This window comes from Oryctolagus cuniculus, chromosome 20, assembly GCF_051225735.1.
Source record: "Oryctolagus cuniculus isolate XC-2025 breed Fujian yellow rabbit chromosome 20, ASM5122573v1, whole genome shotgun sequence".
Taxonomy (NCBI): Eukaryota; Metazoa; Chordata; class Mammalia; order Lagomorpha; family Leporidae; genus Oryctolagus; species Oryctolagus cuniculus.
This window is the reverse complement of record NC_142886.1, coordinates 24259742-24279456: the sequence shown is the minus strand read 5'-3', so window position 1 is coordinate 24279456 and position 19715 is coordinate 24259742. Positions and strand designations below refer to the sequence as shown.

Genomic DNA, 19715 nt, shown 5'->3' with positions numbered 1-19715 from the left:
GCGGGTGCAGGGACCCAAGCACTTGGGCCATCCTCCACTGCCCTCCCGGGCCACAGCAGAGAGCTGGCCTGGAAGAGGAGCAACCGGAACTAGAACCCGCCGACAATATGGGATACCGGCATCACAAGGTGGAGGATTAACCAAGTGAGCCACGGCGCTGGCCCAATCATGTTTATCATAGTTAAAATCACTTACATATTTCGGCTGGCGCCGCAGCTCACTAGGCTAATCCTCCGCCTAGCGGCGCCGGCACACCGGGTTCTAGTCCATCCAGTTCAGGGCATCGGATTCTGTCCCAGTTGCCCCTCTTCCAGGCCAGCCCTCTGCTGTGGCCAGGGAGTGCAGTGGAGGATGGCCCAGGTGCTTGGGCCCTGCTCCCATGGGAGACCAAGAGAAGCACCTGGCTCCTGCCTTTGGATAGGTGCGGTGCATCTGCCGTGGCGGCCGTTGGAGGGTCAACCAACGGCAAAGGAAGACTTTTCTCTGTGTCTTTCTCTCTCACTATCCACCCTGCCCTGTAAAAAAAAAAAAAAGAAAAAGAAAAAAAACAACAACAACAACAACAAAAAAACACACACACAATCACTTACATATTTCATCTAAATAATCTCTTGAGTTTTTATAAAAACTAGATCATAAGGTCCATATGTATAAACAAAACAACAAAATTTGTTTGCTAGGAGAATCTTTATTCATCCAAAGAGAAGTTATCAAAGGACTGAAACTTTGAAAATGTTTAGTAGTTCATATCTAACTAGTAATCGCTTTGTAGCTAAGATGTTACTTCTGTTTTTAAAGTAGAAACTCAAATCTGATATTAAAACAGCTTTGATATTTGCAGTCATTTCTGGATACTTTAAAGCCTCTAGCTTACAAAGGACAACTCAAACAATGAACATGCTATGGAAATAGTTGTTTTACTACATTATTTGGGGATTAACAACAAGAAAAAAGTCTGTGCTTGTTTAGTAAGAACAGTGTTTCCTGTGGTTTTTTGAAGATTTTCAATCTGTGGTTGGTTTAAGCCACAGATTTGGAATCCACAGATAAGAAGGGGTAACTGCGATGCCTTTCTTTTACAGTAGGCAATTATTTCTCTATTATTCAGTCATTTAGCAAATAATGCTTTTTTAAAAAATCCTTTATTTATTTTGTTTGAAAGTCAGAGTTATAGAGCGAGCAAGAGTGACAATGACAATGGGAGAGAAAGAGAGAGAGAAAGAGAAAGAAAGAGAGAGAGAATCTTCCATCTGCTGGTTCACTCCCTGAATGGCCACAATGGCCAGGGCTGGCCCAAGCCAAAGCCAAGAGCTTCATCCAGGTTTCCCATGTGGGTGCAGGGTCCGCAAGCATTTGGGCCAGTTTCCACTGCCTTTCCAGGCCATTAGCAGGGAGCTGGATCAGAAGTGGAGCAGCTGGGACACACACTGGTGCCCATACGGATGCTGGCACTGCAGGTGGCATATTTACCTGCTACACCACAATCCTGGCCCCCCAGCACATAAGTATTGAACTCCAGTTGTGCAGCAGGCACTGATAATCAGCGCTCCCCTTCCTTTCTGAGCTGAAGCCTTGTTGGTGGCATGTTTGCAATAGTAAGAGGTGTGCTTTTATCACCTCTCATGTTTTCTGCACAATCACTCCCTCCCACACTGATGAGACATGCAATTTATAAAAACTTCAAAAGCTCATTCTTATTGGTAAGTGCAATTTAACAGTAGGGTGGGGGAGTCTAAGTAGTTATTCACAAGAATAAGAGAATATATACTAATTCTGGTGGCTAGTCCCAGGAGATGCTACACAATCAAATAAAAATTATAGTTTTGCAGGGACTTTCCTCTCTTTGCCACCCAAGTGCTTGTGGAAGAAAGTCTGGAGTTGCTGCCAAGCATCCACCTGGGCCGCAGCATGAGCCCTGGGCTCCCCTCCCCAGAACACAGGACCGCCCACCAAGGCGTGCAGGGAAGCCCGGCACAGGGGGAAGTACGGGGGCTCGATGTAGTGCCCTGTCTCTGGGTAGCAGATGATCTGGGGCTTTGCCTTCCCCTGGGCCTGGAGGCGTTTAGAGGCCTCATTGGCATAGAACTCACTCTTCCAGTTGTGGTCATCCTGACCCACGAGGAACAGGAAGGTGCACTCAGACCTCTCCACAGGAATTAGGCTCTTCTGGTCAGGCCCCTCCAAAGGGCTGTTCAGGGCGTCCACAATGTCTGCAAAGCCTTCTTTGGTCATCTTGATTCGACTTCTGTTGGTCCCTACAGGGGGCAGGGTCACGTCCTTGTAGCGTAAGGTCCCCCCAACATTAACTATGGAACCGTTGATTATGACGGCAGCTGTGATGCCCTTCAGGAAGGAGGCCATGACAAGAGCGAGTTCACCCCCTTTGGAATGTCCAAGCAGCCCAATCCCTGGGCCTCTCACCTGAGTGGACAGAGGAGAAAGGAGAATGAGTGAACTGTGTGGTACAGCAAGGACTTCCCACTCATGGAAGCCAGGTGGACCAGGGTCTGATTCCGGGCTTTCCAAATCCTAGCTTTAAAAATGTTACTAAGTCTATAGAAATTTCTGTTTCCTTAGCAGTAAAATAACACAAATTCCTATGCTATAAAGTCTATATGATGCTCAAAAGAGACACCATATGTAAAGCACTTGGCATGATGCCTATCAATAATAAGCATTCAAGCAAATGCAAAAAATGTGTGCAGGGCTGGTGTGTGGTGCAACAGGCTAGATTGTGACTTAGGACATCAGTGCTGGTAGAGTCCTGGCTGCTGCTCTTCTGATCCAGCTCTCTGCTAATGAGCCTAGGAAAGCAGCAGATAATGGTGAAAGTACTTACCACCCACGTGGGAGACCAGGATGGAGCTCCTGGCTCCTGGCTTTGTCCTGGACCAGCTGCAGCTATTGCCCCCCCCCCCCCAATTAGGGGAGTGAACCAGTAATGGACTATCTCTCTCTCTCCCTCTTTCTACCTCTCCTCTTGGTCACTTTGCCTTTCAAATAAACTAGTAACTCTAAAAAACATATTTAGTGTTTAGTCTCTAATGCTTTTATACTTTAGTGGGGTCTTCACTAAAATTAATTCATGGTAATCTGAAAAAGTCTAAGATGAACCTAAATAATTCTCCATTTTTATGCAAAGTTCCAAGCACACTTGTACTGAGGAATAAAAGGCCTGAACTTTAATGAAGTTTTCTTTCTGAAGTTAACAGGTTGTTTTTTCGAATAAGTTGTAAAGTAATTAAATAATTAACTTATCAGAAACAGTATTTGTATGCAATATAAATCATAATCCAGCACAGGAAAAAAAGCCAAAGAATCAGTGTAAGTCTTTTTGGCAACTTCTAAATTATTATTAATTTGCTTATGGGTTCATTTCATTTCTTTTAAAGATTTGTTTATTATTTGAAAGAGTTACAAATAGAGAGAGAGTGAGCAAGCACTGGTTCCCTACCCAAATGGCTGCAACAGCCAGGGATGAGCAAGGCCGAAACCAGGAGGCAGGAGCTTCATCTGGGTCTCCCACATGGATGCAGCGGCCCAGGTACTTGGGCCACCCCCTGCTGCTTTCCCAGGCACATTATCAGGGAGCTGGATCAGAAGTGGAGCAGCCAGGACTCAAACTGGTGCCCATATGGGATGCTGGCATGGCAGATAGCAATTTAACCCACTGTGCCATAGTGCCGGCCCCTCATTTTTAACATATAAGTAGTAGCAGATACTGAAAGATTTAAGAACGTGTAACAGGGGCTAGTACAGTGGGTTAAGCCACTGCTCAAAATGCTGGCATCTCACAGCAACGTACTAGTTTGATTCCCGCCTACTCCACTTATTTCAGCTCCCTGCTTGTGTTCTTGAGGAAGTATGAAAGGATGGCCCAAGTACTTGGGCCCCTGCTACCTGCGTGGGAGACCCAGGTGCAGTTCCTGGCTCTTGGCTTTACCCTGGCCTAGGCTTAGCTGTTGCAGCCATTTGGGCAGTGAAACAGTGGATGGAAGATCTTTCTTTGTCTGTCTCTGACTCTGTCTCTCCCCCTGCCCCCTCTCCCTCTGCCACTCTGCCTTTTGAATAAACAAACAAAAAATAATAGCTAGAATTATCTCCTAGACTACTAACAACATTACTACTGCTGCTGATAACAGGTCACTTTTTTTTTTTTTTTTTTGACAGGCAGAGTTAGAGAGTGAGAGACAGAAAGTTCTTCCTTTTTCTGTTGTTCACCCCCCCAAGTGGCCACTATAGCTAGCCCGTTGCGGCCCTCGCGCTGCGCTGATCCGAAGCCAGGAGCCAGGTGCTTCCTCCTGGTCTCCCATGGAGGTGCAGAGCCCAAGGAATTGGGCCATCCTCCACTGCCTTCTCCGGGCCATAGCAGAGAGCTGGACTGAAAGAGGAGCAAGCTGAACAGAATCAGGCACCCCAACCGGGACTAGAACCCTGGGCATCGGCACCGCAGGCAGAGGATTAGCCTAGTGAGCCGCAGTGCCAGCCAACTTCAATCTTACCTAGATGAGGCTCTTCCTGAGCTCTCTAGACCCATCCACTTCCACTTCATCCTTCATCAGGGTCCTGCTGATTTCCTTGTTAAAGCTTTGAAAGTTTAAGTTACTTTTCTACTCTCCCTCCCTCTCTTATCCCTACACTGCACTCTAAGCTCATGTGGACATGAACTTTGACTTCCTCACCAGTGTACACCCTGTGCCTAGCTCCTCTTAGGCTTGCTGCATGAATGAATTTGTGTTTGCCGACGTCAGGCCCTATTTCAGAGGCTTTACAAGTGCCCTTACAGAAAGAGGCTGGAGACAGATTCACATAGCTGGAAAGCAGTGATGCTGCTGACGTGACAGCTGCTCCTGGTTTGCTGTGACTGTGCTGTCTGGCACTGGAAAGCCCATTTCCCAGAAACTCCTGTCCTTGGATAAACCAGAACACCTGCTCACTCTACCTAGGATTCCAACACCAGGCTGTCCCACTAACTCTAAGCCCTCTAAGATGCTTCCAAGCTCAGAAATTCTCTTTGACTTTGGAAGAAGGACTAAATATTTTATCAGAGAGCATCCTTAGGTGACTGCGTTGAAAATCTAACCTTGGCTAGAGCAAGTATTTGGGAACCTACCATCTAAACAGAAATACTAAAGCAGCAGCTAACCTGAGGGTGACTGAGCAGGTAGTTCACAGCTTCTTCAAAGTACTCCAGGTGGAGGGTATCCATGCTCTTGGGGAGGTCGTCATAGTTGTAATAAGCCAGAGCCATGACAGCAAATCCCTTGCCAGCCAGCAGGCAGGCTCGATACTCCAGGAGGCCACCTCCAACTCCGAACATGTCCACAATGCCAGGAAAGGGCCCGGGGCCTTGGGGAAAAACAAAACACAGAGCTAGTCCTCCAACTACTTTTGGTGTCTGACTCTTATTTATTTCAGGGACACAAAGTAAGTGGCCTAGTATCCAAATTTCCCTTTCTATTTTGAAAGAATGTTTTATTTATAGGATATATTAGGGGGACACAGGGCCCTAACTTTCACCAAAAAAAAAAAAAAATAGAGACATCCTTCCTCTCCTTGTGACCTAGACTCAGCTACTGGACCATTCCACACTGAGTGTCCAGTGAGCAACACAGAGAGGTAAAATGGTTTAGAATTTATTCAGGTCAGCAGTATTTGCAGTGACTCCACAGCAGCCCTGAGTAGCCAGCTTAGTGATGTCCAGTGGTGGCATGAGCTGTGACCTTAGCTGGGGTTCCTGCTGTCCAGTCTCCTTTGGAGCTTCTCAGTTTTCTAATCCTAGTTCCCCATTCTTCTGATCAGTTGAGTTCCTGAAGCAATGGCCTTGGAATAAATTCATTTCCTATTTAACCCACAGTCTGTTTTTGATGCTTGCAACTCAAAATTCTGATTGATCTTGATTCCAAGTACTGTGGTATCACAAGCCATCTTTGGTCTTCTTATAAACCCAAGGAAAAAATTCAAAATTCTCAGGCATGTCTTGACATTCTATATCTGTGGGGAGCAACTCGGACTAGACTAAGTTACTGGAATTAAGACTTATTCTATGCATCTGCTCTCCCACAATATGGCGCTGAGAAGGGAGAAACAGCCTCTACACAGCTGCCTCCAGTTCAACCAATAAACTGTAGGACCTGCTCCTGATTGGAGGAGAGCAGCGTACTCAGCGTGTGGGTAGCAGAGTTGGGATTGGTGGAAGAGGACTATAAAGGAGGAGAGAGACAACATGCACCAGGAACATCTAAGGGGAACATCTAAGGGGAACACCTGTGCAGCCCCCGAGAGAGCCGGCCGGCGGTGTGCCGCTCCCCTGCGGAAGTGGGGAAAGTGGCCAGGGGGAACCGCCCTTCCACGGAGGTGGAAGGGACAGTAGCCAACCCGGGAAGAACCAGCAGCAAACCCAGGGAGGGCCGAGCAGACGAAAGAACAGCGCAGGGTCTTGTGTCGTTCCTCCATGAAGACGGGGAGCGACATATATCAAAGTTTATAATTTTCAATTTAGCCATCAAAAGTCAAACTGAATCTACATGCAATCCACACTCGATTTCATAGATTCCCAGGTCTCCATCATTGGAGCAAAATTTTAACTAACAAAAACTCAGTGTATTTTTTTCTTCCCAAATTGAAGAAAGATACATCTGCACATGGATTATGTGCTGATGAATAGACCTGAATTTACCTGTTTCTTTTAAGGTAGTTGTAATCTTTCAAATATTTATTTTCTAATTTATTTATTTTCATTCCATTTAAAAGACAGAGACAGGCAGACACAAACAGATATTTTATCTGCTGTGTTTTGCTTTACTAGGTATTCACTAACACTTGTTAATTAGATTTTTTAACGCTTGCCTTTAAGGGTATGAGGAGGTATTTCACAATAGTTTAATTTTTTTTTTTTCATTTGAGAGACAGACAGTGAGAGATCTCCTATCTGCTGCTTTATTGCACCAAATGCCTGCAAAAGCCAGGGCTGGGCCGGGCCTAAGCCAGGAGCCAAGAACTCCATCCAGGTCTCCCACATGGGTGGTAGGAACCCAACTACTTTAGCCATCACTGATACCTCCCAGGGTCTGTATTGGCAGGAAGGTGGAATTGGGAGTTGGAGCCAGGAATCAAACCCAGGCCGTCTGATACTGGATGCAGGCTTCCTAACCCAGTGTTTTAATTGCTAGGCTAAAGTCTTTCTCTGCAAAGTGTATTTTCTATGATCACTAAGTAGGAGTTGAGAGTCTCTTTATAGGTTTATTGAATTTTTTCCTTTTTAAAAATTGACCTTCTATCCTTTGCCCATTTTTCTAGAGTTATGTGTCATTGATCTATAGTTTTTTAAAAATATTCTGGTATGTATGTAAAAATGCATTCATTAAATAAAAAAATTAAAAAATAAAAAAATTCTGGATTCTGATAATTTTGTCTACTGTATCATAAACATCTTCTGTTGCATACATTTTACCTTTGTCTCACTGAGTTTTCTGTAATTCCTTTATAGTTTTTGCTTTCTGGATCTACATAAGAAATCCTTCCTAAAGATATGAATGACATTTTTTTTCCAATAGTTTTGACTTTTATTTTTCACAAATAGGTCTTTAATCACCTGGAGTTCATTTTTGTTTAAGATGTGAGGTAGGGTCTGGTGCCGCGGCTCACTAGGCTAATCATCCACCTTGTGGCGCCAGCACACCGGGTTCTAGTCCCGGTTGGGGCGCCGGATTCTGTCCCGGTTGCCCCTCTTCCAGGCCAGCTCTCTGCTGTGGCCCGGGAGTGCAGTGGAGGATGGCCCAAGTCCTTGGGCCCTGCACCCCATGGGAGACCAGGAGAAGTACCTGGCTCCTGCCTTGGGATCAGCATGGTGCACCAGCCACGGCAGCCATTGGAGGGTGAACCAATGGCAAAAGGAAGACCTTTCTCTCTGTCTTTCTCTCTCACTGTCCACTCTGCCTGTCAAAAAAAAAAAAAAAAAAAAAGATGTGAGGTAGTTATCTAATTTTTTCCCTACATAAATAGCCAACAACAGCCTTTCTCCAACTATTTACACTACTTATATTTCATGCTTCCATATATTTGTATGCATAGACAAAGGTGCTTTAAAAAGTTTGTGAGAAAGAATAAAATAAGAGTTTATTTTGGGCCGGCGCCGTAATTCAATAGGCTAATCCTCTGACTGCGGTGCTGACACCCCAAGTTCTAGTACCGGTCGGGGGGCTGGACTCTGTCCAAGTTGCCCCTCTTCCAGTCCAGCTCTCTGCTGTGGCCCAGGAGTGCAGTGGAGGATGGCCCAAGTGCTTGGGCCCTGCACCCCATGGGAGACCAGGAGAAGCTCCTGTTTCCTGGCTTTGGATCAGCACGGTGCACCAGGCGCAGCGTGCCAACCACAGCGGACACTGAGGGGTGAACCAACGGAAAAGGAAGACCTTTCTCTCTTTCTCTCTCTCTCTCTCTCTTACTGTCAACTCTGCCTGTCAAAAAATAAAAAATAAAAAATAGTTTATTTTGGTGCTAAAATTTTTTGAAATATAGATCCAATGCTGTGCTACAGCAGGTTAACCTGCTACTTGCAACACAGCGCCTCATATCCAAGGGCTGGTGGCTGCTCCACTTTAAACCCAGCTCCCTGATACAGCACCTGGGAAAGCAGAGGATGATGGCTCAAGAGCTTGGGACCCAGATAGAGTTCTAGGCTCCTGGCTTTGGCCTAGCCTGGCTCTGCCTATTGTAGCCATTTGGAGAGTGAACCAGTGAGTGGAAGATCTTTATTTCGCTGCCTCTCCCTTTTTCTGTTAGTCTTTCAAATAATTACATAAATCTTCAAAGTTAAAATACGTATGCATAATTTTTCATAATATGTATTAATATGCATAATTTTCCTAATATGTATTTTCTATGAACCTTTTGAAGTACAAGTGTATCAATTTAGGAATTCTAATCTTCTATTACCCTATTTCGTAGATGGGAGGCCACTCAAGCCACCGCTCTCTGTGGTGCCGGGCTTGGTGTCAGCAGTGCTGAGGTCGGGGGTGGCTAGCGGCTTCACTGCTGCAATGAAAGTGACTGGGGCCCACTGCCGCAGCTGCAGCCCCTCCAGGTCTCTGAGGGTCACTGGGCCTGCTATGCTACTGGAACTGCTGGGGGCTCTCCAGGTTCCACTCCTCTCCTGCTGAAATCAGACATAACCATTGCCGAACTCCCCAAGTACAGATGTGATTATTCTTTAACTTATGGAAATTTAGGTTGTCTTCAGTTGTTCATTGTTACAAGGAATGCTGCAAAACAGACCTGTGTGTAATTCAGGAGAGATTACTGGAGGAAGAACTGCTATAGCAAGGGCATCCAGGCAGTTTTTTGTTTTGTTTTCTTTTGTTTTTTTGACAGGCAGAGTGGATAGTGAGAGAGTGAGAGAGAGAGACAGAGAGACAGAGAGAAAGGTCTTCCTTTTTGACGTTGGTTCACCCTCCATGGCCGTCGAGCTGCGGCCGGCACATCGCGCTGATCTGAAGCCAGGAGCCAGGTGCTTCTCCTGGTCTCCCATGCGGGTGCAGAGCCCAAGCACTTGGGCCATCCTCCACTGCACTCCCGAACACAGCAGAGAGCTGGCCTGGAAGAGCAACAACCAGGACAGAATCTGGCACCCCCACCGGGACTAGAACCCATTGCGCCGGCGCAGCAAGGCGGAGGATTAGCCTATTGAGCCGCGGTGCCGGCCTCAGGCAGTTTTCAAATAGGAAATGACTGTTGATTGGCGTTCAGAAGTGCCTGCAGTGGAACAGGTGACCAAACAAGGACTGATTACAGTATGAAGGGAGCTCAGGCTAGAGGTAGGGTATGTGCAGGAGTGGGGAGAATGAGGATAATCTGATTGATTGCAAGTTGAAATCATTAAAAGATCAGAAAATGGCAGTGACCCCAGGAGTTGATTAAGCATTCCAGAATCCCTACAAAATATGAGGTTTAAAAATAGTATCTCATCTGGAAGGAAATGCAGTTACGCCTAGGTCAAGTGGAAGGATTTCATACTGGAGAGAGACTTTTTATCATACACCCATTAGCACTGTTGGTTCTTTGCTTGTTACTTGTACCTGTTACACTATTTTAACATTGTTTACCAAAGAACCACTTCTCAATTTTACTTCGTTTCTTTCATGTTTCACAGTGATATTAGGGTCACTCAAACGGGTCACAGGAAAATTTCCCTCTTGCATATCAAATGAACCTGCTCATTCCTGGCCCTTAACCACACTGTTCCTGTGGGCACATACACAAGTCAAGGGGACAGGAACAGCTGGGCACTCATGGGAGAGCAATTCTGAGTACACCATGCTTTCAAGCCCATTTTTCTAGACAGTGGTTTTCAGAGTCCGGCTGCTTCCGGAGCGCCATGGAAAGGTGTTCACAACTCAGACTGCTGCTTGCAGATTCACAGCCCAGATGGATTAAATCGGATAGGGCCAGAAAGTTGCATCTCTAACGAGTTCCCTGCTCTTGCTACTGTGGGGCTGGTGCACGGTGGATGAGCAGCTGCTCTCCAGCCTAAATGTGCAGAGAAATCACTCAGGGCAGGAGGTCTTGTCAAAACGCAGGGTCTGCTTCAGCGGGTTGGGGCGAGGCCTGATGTCTGCTTCCCTAACCAGCTTCCTACAGCGCTGTTGTCTCTCAGATGTATGCATCAAGGAGCCACGGGGGAAAGAACAAGGGCCAAGGGGACGCCCTCTCAGGAAGACAGGTGCAGGTAGCACAGCAGACGGCTCACCTGGCGGCAGGAAGAGCGTGGCGCGCACCCGGCCCGCGCGCACCGGCTGGCGCCGCACCCCCGGCGGCAGGAAGCGGCGCTCCAGCAGCGCGCGGGCCAGGAGCTGCCCGGGCTCCGGGGCGTGGCCGTCCAGCACCTCCAGCTCCACGGCCAGCGGCGTCTGCACGTCCCGCTTGGTCAGACGCCAAAAGGGCCTGTCGGGCTGCAGGGCCCAGAGGAGCCCCATGGGCTCGAGCCCCGCGAAGCTGCCGCCCAGCGCGGGCGCGCGCGCCAGGTCCAGCTGGCCGCCGGCGTCGGCGCAGTAGCGCGCGTGGGCCCGGAAGAGCGCGCCCTTCTCGTCGCGCAGGGACGCGCGCAGCGTGACCGGCTGCTCGGGGGCCAGGCCGCGCACGGCGATGCGCACCGGCTCGTCCCAGCAGCAGGGGCCCGCGGGCTCCACGCTCACCGACGCCGCCATTCTAATTTGGAGGTAAGGGGGAGACTACTTTTAGGAGTCCCGTCTGCCCCTGCAGGCCCGCCTCCTAGCGACGCAACGGTGGGCAGAATCCCTCGCGGGCCTCTCATTGGCTGCCCGCTGCAGGCTGGGCCTGGCTCCAGACTTCGCGGGGCGCTCCAGAGCGCTATGCTCAGAACCCGGCTGATAATAGGAGGCGAAGTCCAATGTGTAGCAGTCGAGGTGAGGTGGAAAGGCCCCCGAAGCCACCAGACTGAAGGGAACACAGTTCCAGGAATTTGGATTGAGGACGAATTCTGCTTGAGAAGTACGCATCCCTCCTCAGGATGCCTGGGTAGGAGTCCCGGGCTTCTGCTTCCAGTTTCCTGCTAACCCAGACCCTGGGGTGCAGCAGGTGATCGCTGAAGTGCCTGAGTCCCTGCTGCCCACCTGAGGGACCTGGATGGAGTTCCGGGCTTCTGACTTAGCCTGGTGCGCACCTGCTGGTGCAGTCACTCCGGGAGTGAATCAGTGGATCTGGAAGATTGATCCTCCCTCCCTCTCCCTCTCTTCTTCCCCCTTGTTTTCCCTATCACTCTGCCTTTCAAATAAGTCACTCTTAAAACCTTTTAAAATATATATATATTTTAAAGGCGGGGTCGGGGGAGATCTCCCATCCACTGATTCACTCTAAATATCCACAATAGCCCGGGCAGAGCAGACTGAAGGGAGAAGTGCCGAACTCCATCCGGGTCTCGCACATGGGTAGCAGAGGCCCAAGCACTTGTCCCATCCTTTGCTTTCCAGACATTAGCAGGGAGCTGGGTTGGAAGTATCAGACTTTCACTCCTAGGTGGGATGCCGGTGTTGCAAGTGTTGGCTTAACCTGCTGCTGTGCCAAAAGGCCGGCCCTGAACATTTTTTCAGATAAAATGTATCCCAGGTGCTTGCCATTCAGGCGATCCCCTGAGGACGTGGTCAGGTCCTTCCCTCTTTTCCCCCTCAGTCCCTTACCAGAGCCGATGGTAACTGGAGCCGCCACTTCAGAACAGGTTGGTGTTTGTACAGTCAGACCTGCCTGGCTTCGAATGCCACTCTGCTCCTTAACAGCTTGGCCATCTTTAGCAGTGTCCTTAATTAAGCCTCTGAATCCTTATCTGAAAATAGGTATCGTGACAATAAATGGTCTGTGGTAAAAGCACTGCCCCAAAACACCTGTGGCTTCATCAAAACCGAGTTCTGTTTTTCATCTTAACTCATTGGCATGGGCTTGTGTTGTGGCACAGCAAGTTAAGCTTCCAACGGCAACACCAGCGTTCTGTGTGAATGCCAGTTCAAGTCCCAGACTTTCCACTCCAATCCAGCTCCCTGCTAATGTGCCTGGGAAGGCAGCAGAAGGTGGCCCAAGTGCTTGGACACCTGCCACCCACGTGGGAAACCAGGTGGAGTTCCCGGCTCCTGGCTTCAGTCAGGCCCAGCTCCAATTGTGACCGTTTGGAGAGTGAACCAGCAGGTGGAAAATATCTCTCTGGCTCTGTCTCTGTAACTCTGCCTTTCAAAAAAACAAATGAAATAAAAAATAATCTTTAAAAAAATAAAACCCTCCTTTGCAGTCAGTTTTGCTTCTGGCAGGAAGCAAATGGCACAGTGGACAATTTCAGGAGCATTTATAAGGGACTTTTTTTTGACAGGCAGAATGGACAGTGAGAAAGAGAGAGAGAGACAGAGAGAAAGGTCTTCCTTTTGCCATTGGTTCACCCTTCAATGGCCGCTGCGGCTGGCACGCTGCGGCTGGCGCACCGCCCTGATCCGGTGGCAGGAGCCAGGTACTTATCCTGGTCTCCCATGGGGTGAAGGGCCCAAGCACTTGGGCCATCCTCCACTGCCTTCCCTGGCCACAGCAGAGAGCTGGCCTGGAAGAGGGGCAACCGGGACAGAATCCGGCGCCCCGACCGGGACTAGAACCTGGTGTGCCAGCGCCGCAAGGCGGAGGATTAGCATAGTGAGCTGTGGCGCCGGCCTATAAGGGAATTTTTTAATATTTATTTATTCATTTATTTGAAAGTCAGAGTTATACAAAGAGAGGCAGAGAGAGAAAGAGTGAGAGAGAAAGAGAGAGGTCTTCCATCTGGTTATTCAAACCCGATTGGCCGCAACGGCTGGAGCCATGCTGATCCGAAGCAGGAGGCAGGGGCTTCTTCTGGGTCTCCCACACGGGTGCAGGGGCCCAAGCACTTGGGCCATCTTCTACTGTTTCCCAGGCCACAGCAGGGAGCTGGATTGGAAGTGGAGCATCCTTCTTAAACCAGCAATCATATGCGATGCCTGTGCTCAGGCCAGGGCGTTAACCCACTGTGCCACAGGGCTGGCCCCAATAAGGGAATTATTTTACAAAGGCATCGACAAGATTCCCTCCCATCCCCCCCCCCCTTTTTTTTTTTTCAGAAAAGCTCAACACGGTTTCGGGAAGAATTTTGTGCCTGAAGGCTCAAGGGAAGAGGGCTGTCTGGAGGAGCCGTGGCTTTTCTAGGGGACATGGGCAAGCCATGGTGATGCAGCAGCAGGAGGAGAAAACACATCTGGAGCTCACTCTCTTCTTCCATTCAGTATCTTGCAGTCGATTTGGCTGAACCCAACAATACGATTCAGCCTCCCGGGCCCCCAGCAGGGTGAAGAGAGAAGTGTGTGTATGATGTTTGGCAAATAGAAACTAAGTAAATATTTAGAACCTGAGAAAACGATGATCAGATTAAGCCCCAAATCTGATTCATTGAGCTCGCCATTCCACCTAAGGAAGTAACTGCCCTCTGTATTTTCATCAGCTGCCCTTTAAATTGTCCCAGGATAATCCCCCAACTAGGGCACTGTTACACAGGATCTACCTGGGCTGCTGTCTCCTTCCTTCCCCTACCCTGATGCCCACCTCACTGTGAAAAGAAGTAGAAATGACTGTTAGGCACATGAGGGGAAAGCAGCCGAGCAGCTGGCCATTCCAAAGCACCTTCTCTGTGGAGTTCTGAGCCTAGGAACTTCAAAGAAGAGGTAGGCAGTGAGCAGGCCAGCTGTCAGGGGATGCCCAGGGTCTGCAAAGGAGCTGCTGTAAGGAGTACTTTGCAGGGCAGGTGTTTGGGGCTCTGTCCGGTATCAGATTACCTGGGTGCAAGTCCTTGCTGCACTCCAGCTTCCAGCTTCGTGTGAAAGCTGACCCTGGGAGGCAGCAGGCACTGGCTGAAGTTGTTGGGTCCCTGTGCCCATGTGGGAGAGCTGGTTTGAGCCCTCTCCCCCTTGCTACCATTTTGGGAGTGAACCAGCAGATCTCTGTATCTCTCTCTCTCTCTCCCCTTGCCTCTGGAACTAAAAAAAAAAAGAAAAGAAAAAGCAACAAATAATGTTCATGAGAAGATTGGCCCCACACAGAAATTCCAGTGCTTGTGTAGCAACTAGATGAAGTGGCTGAGTTCAGTATCCACATATATGTCATGCTGTTTCCAGAATGAAACAAAAAAATGAATTTCTGTGCCATATATTAGGGGGGAAGACTTCATGGATGGACGTGATTCTTTGCTTGATCTAGAGCAGAATTTCTCTTACGAGTCCTTGAACTTTTCCACTAATTGTTCATTGCCTTTCAGTTACAAACCCCACATGGAAAAGCTGGGCTTTAGAAAAAATTACTGAGTCACCCGTAATCAGTACACCCCAAGATAATGAGTAATTTCACTGTCTGAACTGAGTTTAGATCACTCACTTAAGGTGCCCACTTTAACAGATGTGACGAATCGCAGATAATTTAGCATCTGAGGCAAGACCATGGGTGCATCACTGGCTATTTTCTGTGGTCCCGTCCTGTCCCCTTGCCTCACAAGGAAAGTAACCTTGAAATGACCAAGTGCCTTTTTCTTTGTTTCTGGTTTTTTTTTTTGTTTTCTTTGGGTTTTGGTTTTTGCTTACGAACTTTGTAAAAAACACAGACTCTGTGCAGCCATCTCATTAACCCTCCAGAGCAGAACCAGAACCATCATTTGTATTTCCATGATGCTCCACAACACCTCATCTCTACAAAGCGTTCTGTCTCTACAAGTTATTTGACTGCCTGTGTTTGGGTCAGGTGGTGAGGGACAGCGAATCCCAACTGAGCAATGTGGTGTCCTTTCATGTGCTGCTGTGGTACAGAAGCAGGAAATGCTAAGGCAATGGGACCTGGTTTAAGGCAATAACTGTAGATACAGACAGAGTATGTGTGTATGGTCTGCTCCACTGGTTTCTGGTTTGTTTTTCAGACCTTCTCTGTCTGTAAAACTCAACTTACTCTGCTCAGCCAGTCAGAACATGTGTGCTATTTTATGGAATGACATGTTGCCTGACTCTAGGAAATAAAAAATAAAGCAAAGGTGGGAGTGGCCAACGGATAATACAGCCACTGGGATACCTGCATCCCAAATCCGAGTGCCTGAGATGGAGTCCCAACTCCTGCCTCCAGCTTCCTGCCTATGTGCTCTTTAGAGGCAGTAGGCGACGGCTCCAGTAGTTGGGTTCCTGCTATGGATGTGGGAGACCCAGACTACTTCTGCCCTGGCCTGAGACTACTGCAGGGATTCGGGGAACGAACCACCAGATAGGAGATGTGTGTGTGTGTGTAAAATAAAAAATGTATTTACAAATTTAAGTCAGTTAAGATCTTGAAACTAAATTGTTGTAATTTTTGTCCTTCAGCAAAGAATACCCATCAGGGATGACTGAGAAGTCTTCCTCTAGACAGTGTCAGTTATCACAAGTTCATTTTATTTTCATTAATTCTCAGTTAACATCGGAGATTCTTTTGCTTTTCTGAGAAAGCAGCTGAGAATGAAAGGGAGCAGTGGTGTGGAGGGACAGACTCCCAGGTGTTCCGGGATAGCTGTGATGGGTTCAAGCCTGTGGCTCTGCTTCTAGTTTCTGTTTACTGTTCAGGTGGGACAAGAGTGTTCCAATGTTTTCACTCTCAGTAGCCATTTAAGTAAGTACTTTCCTCAAGAGAGCAGTATCTTAATAGTGCCCTCATGGTTAACAGTACTGAGTCAGTATCAACTTCCTGACTTTAATATGTGTACTGTGGTATGTAAGATGTTAACTGTCGCTCCCCCTCTTCGTGGAGGAACGACACAGGACCCTGCGCTGTTCTTTCGTCTGCTCGGCCCTCCCCGGGTTTGCTGCTGGTTCTTCCCGGGTTGGCTACTATCCCTTCCACCTCCGTGGAAGGGCAGTTCCCCCTGGCCGCATTCCCCACTTCCGCAGGGGAGCGGCACACCGCCGGCCGGCTTTCTCGGGGGCTGCACGGGTTCCCTTAGATGTTCCCCATAGATGTTCCTGGTGCATGCCGTCTCTCTCCTCCTTTATAGTCCTCCTCCGCCAATCCTAACTCGGCTGCCCACACGCCGAGTACGCTGCTCTCCTCCAATCAGGAGCAAGTCCTACAGTTTATTAGTTGAACTGGAGGCAGCTGTGCGGAAGCTGTTTACTTCTCTCCCAGCGCCATATTGTGGGAGAGCAGATACATAGAATAAGTCTTAATTCCAGTAACTTAGTCCAGTCCGGATGCTCCCCACAGATCCCCCTTTCTTTTTATTTTTGGCGTTGATACGCGCCTGTCTTCGGTGTCCCGCGGCACACACTCTGCTCTACTTGCTAGAGTTGCCACAGGCTCTTACAAGTCCTATCAATCAGGAAAACCGAATCCGGGTCCTCTCTTCGCCATTGTGAGGAGGTTTTTAGGCGCTGATGCGTGCCTGTGTTCGGTGCCCTGCAGCGCATGCTCTGCTCTGCCCGCAGGGGCTTACAAAACCTATCAGGCAAACCGAATCCAAGCCTTCTCATTGCCGTATTGTGGGGGAGACTTATTAGTGTTGGTTTGTGCCTATCTTCGGTGACCTGCAGCTCATGCTTTGGTCGAGCTGCTTGCTGGCGCTTACCGCCTTAAATCAGGCAGACCGAATCCAAGCCTCCTAATTGTTATATCGTGGGGAAGCCTTACTGATGTTAATTCGTGCCTGTCTTTGGTGACCTGCGGCGCATAAGCTGCTAGCCGCCCAGGTGCTCATCGCCTCACTTAATCAGGCAGACCGAATCCAAGCTTTCTCATTGGCATGTTGAGGGGAGGCCTTTCTATTTCTCTATTTCTCTATCTCCGGGCATTCCTATTTCTCCCATTTTACTTCTATCTTCCAACATTCCTATTTCTCTCATCTTACTTCTAAACTTCTGTTTCTCTTATCCCTGCGGCTTCCCGGCTGCGCTCGCCCCGAGGCTGCTTCTCGGCACCTCGCCCCGCGGCAGCTTCACGGCTCTGCGCGGCTTCCCGGCGCCTCGCCCCGCCGGCGGGTTCCCGGCTCTGCGCGCACGCTCCGTGGTCTCCACGCACTTCGCGCCCGCACCACGGCCTCGCGCCAGCCCCGCGTTCTCTCTGCACGCGGCGGCTTCCGCGAATGTTTCCGCCACCACCGGCATTCAGTCCAAGTTCCCCGGACTAACCTGGCGAATCCTGGCGGCCCACGTCTCTGCCTCTGGTTCCAGATCTTCGCCTCTTGCTCCCCGGGGTGACTTGAAGAATTCCAAGATGGCTTGGCCTGCACTCGCGGCTTCATCCTCCCTAACATTTCTCTCTACCCGGTATGTTTCCTTAAGTTTTCTTCCAACAATATTCCTCTCATTTCTCCTGGCTACTCCCCACAGTCCATATCTGAGTCCAAGCCTCCTCCAGGTTTCACTTTCGCTTTCAATCTCCTAGCTTCCCCGCCATAGTCCGCATCCGAGTCTATGAAAGCTTTCACTTTCGCTTTCAATCCTAACTTTTTTCCCACAGTCCATATCCGAGTTTATGCCTAGGCTTTCAATAGCTTCTTCCGGCACCTAGGCTCTTTGCTAGTCTCTTTCTCCGGTATTTTCCTACTTCTTCCCGTTTCTTCCCTCCTAAGTTTGCTATCCGTCCTAGGTTTCCTATCCGAGTCATTTCTTCCAAGTTTCATATCCGTCCTAGGTTTCCTATCCGAGTCAGGTTTCCTATCCGAGCTAGGTTTCCTATCCGAGTCACGGCACCATTATGTCGCTCCCCCTCTTCGTGGAGGAGCAACACTAAGCCCTGCCTAGGCTTCATATCCGAGTCACGGCACCATTATGTCGCTCCCCCTCTTCGTGGAGGAACGACACAGGACCCTGCGCTGTTCTTTCGTCTGCTCGGCCCTCCCCGGGTTTGCTGCTGGTTCTTCCCGGGTTGGCTACTATCCCTTCCACCTCCGTGGAAGGGCAGTTCCCCCTGGCCGCATTCCCCACTTCCGCAGGGGAGCGGCACACCGCCGGCCGGCTTTCTCGGGGGCTGCACGGGTTCCCTTAGATGTTCCCCATAGATGTTCCTGGTGCATGCCGTCTCTCTCCTCCTTTATAGTCCTCCTCTGCCAATCCTAACTCGGCTGCCCACACGCCGAGTACGCTGCTCTCCTCCAATCAGGAGCAAGTCCTACAGTTTATTAGTTGAACTGGAGGCAGCTGTGCGGAAGCTGTTTACTTCTCTCCCAGCGCCATATTGTGGGAGAGCAGATACATAGAATAAGTCTTAATTCCAGTAACTTAGTCCAGTCCGGATGCTCCCCACAGTTAACGTAATGGGAAACAGAGTGAAAGTAGAGGGAACTCTACAATTTTTGTAATATTTGTGTAAATGTAAAATTATTTTAATATTTAAACGTTTTTACAAACCACAACAATCTCTTAGAATGATGAAATCACCATAGAGGATCTTTGGTCCTCTCTGTCCAACTTGTAGGTTTACTAAAACCTATTCCTCTCAATCCTTTCTCCTCTGTTGCCTCAAATATTCAGTCTTTACCGGGTGACTGAAAGCAGCATTATCTATGCCCGTGTGTCTGAAATTCCTTTAAATTCTTAATTATTTTTCTTGTCCCAGGTATCTGGACGCAGGCATGAGGTTTCTCCAGAAGAATCTGATATTATATCTGGTCTCAAGAGAAAGGACACTGGGGTCATGTCTCTGGAGGGGCCTCATCCTGTCTTTAAGGGAAGATTCCCCACATTCAGGGAGATTAAAGAGAAGGCATGGTGGGGCCGGCGCCCTGGCTCACTTGGTTAATCTTCTGCCTGTGGCGCCAGCATCCCATATGGGCACTGGGTTCTAGTCCCGGTTGCTCCTCTTCCAGTCCAGCTCTCTGCTGTGGCCCGGGAAGGCAGTGGAGGATGGCTCAGGTGCTTGGGCCCCTGCACCCACATGGGAGACCAGGAGGAAGCACCTGGCTCCTGGCTTTGGATCGGCGTAGCTCTGGCCGTGGCAGCCATTTGGGGGGTGAATCAATGGAAGAAAGACCTTTCTGTCTCTGTCTCTCACTGTCTAACTCTGTCAAATAAAAAAAAAGGGGGGGGGGAGGCATGCTTTTGAAAACAGCTTTGTCAGTATGCTGGTGTGCCTTCTCTTGGTTCAGTTCCCAGAACTTTGAACTGTGTAACTTACCCAGTTGTGTGGTTGCCAAGACTTTTTCCCTAGTTCCAGGTGAT

The 19715-nt window shown here is 48.9% G+C and overlaps 1 protein-coding gene and 1 long non-coding RNA gene across 4 annotated transcripts; one reads left to right on the top strand and one right to left on the bottom strand.

The window, feature by feature from the left end:
- Positions 1 to 668: 668 nt before the first annotated feature.
- On the bottom strand, positions 669 to 12351 carry LOC100344258 (acyl-coenzyme A thioesterase 1). Of its 3 annotated transcripts, none has more exons than XM_089322333.1 (3): positions 12192 to 12351; positions 5147 to 5349; positions 669 to 2421 (listed from the first exon to the last, which is right to left on the bottom strand). In XM_089322333.1, the coding sequence occupies exons 2-3, from the start codon at positions 5318 to 5320 to the stop codon at positions 1816 to 1818; spliced, it is 780 nt and encodes a 259-aa protein (XP_089178459.1). In that variant the 5' UTR covers positions 5321 to 5349; positions 12192 to 12351; the 3' UTR covers positions 669 to 1815. The 3 variants fall into 3 exon arrangements, with proteins under 3 accessions (XP_089178459.1, XP_002719709.5, XP_089178460.1); XM_002719663.6 differs by lacking the exon at positions 12192 to 12351 and adding an exon at positions 10745 to 11434; XM_089322334.1 differs by lacking the exon at positions 12192 to 12351 and adding an exon at positions 8935 to 9098.
- LOC149120105 (uncharacterized) lies at positions 11075 to 13916 on the top strand. Its single transcript, XR_016226594.1, has 2 exons — positions 11075 to 11213; positions 13623 to 13916. It is a non-coding gene; the product is annotated as an uncharacterized LOC149120105 (long non-coding RNA).
- Positions 13917 to 19715: the final 5799 nt, after the last annotated feature.

Bases quoted from the DNA above. Each gene is read 5' to 3' on its own strand.
- LOC100344258 (XM_002719663.6), bottom strand. From the start codon at position 11,201: ATGGCGGCGTCGGTGAGCGTGGAGCCCGCGGGCCCCTGCTGCTGGGAC. The intron at 5,350-10,744 runs GTGAGCCGTCTG...TTTTTCCCCAAG, and splicing joins CACGCTCTTCCTGCCGCCAG to GCCCCGGGCCCTTTCCTGGC. The intron at 2,422-5,146 runs GTTAGCTGCTGC...CTGTCCACTCAG, and splicing joins ACCTGCTCAGTCACCCTCAG to GTGAGAGGCCCAGGGATTGG.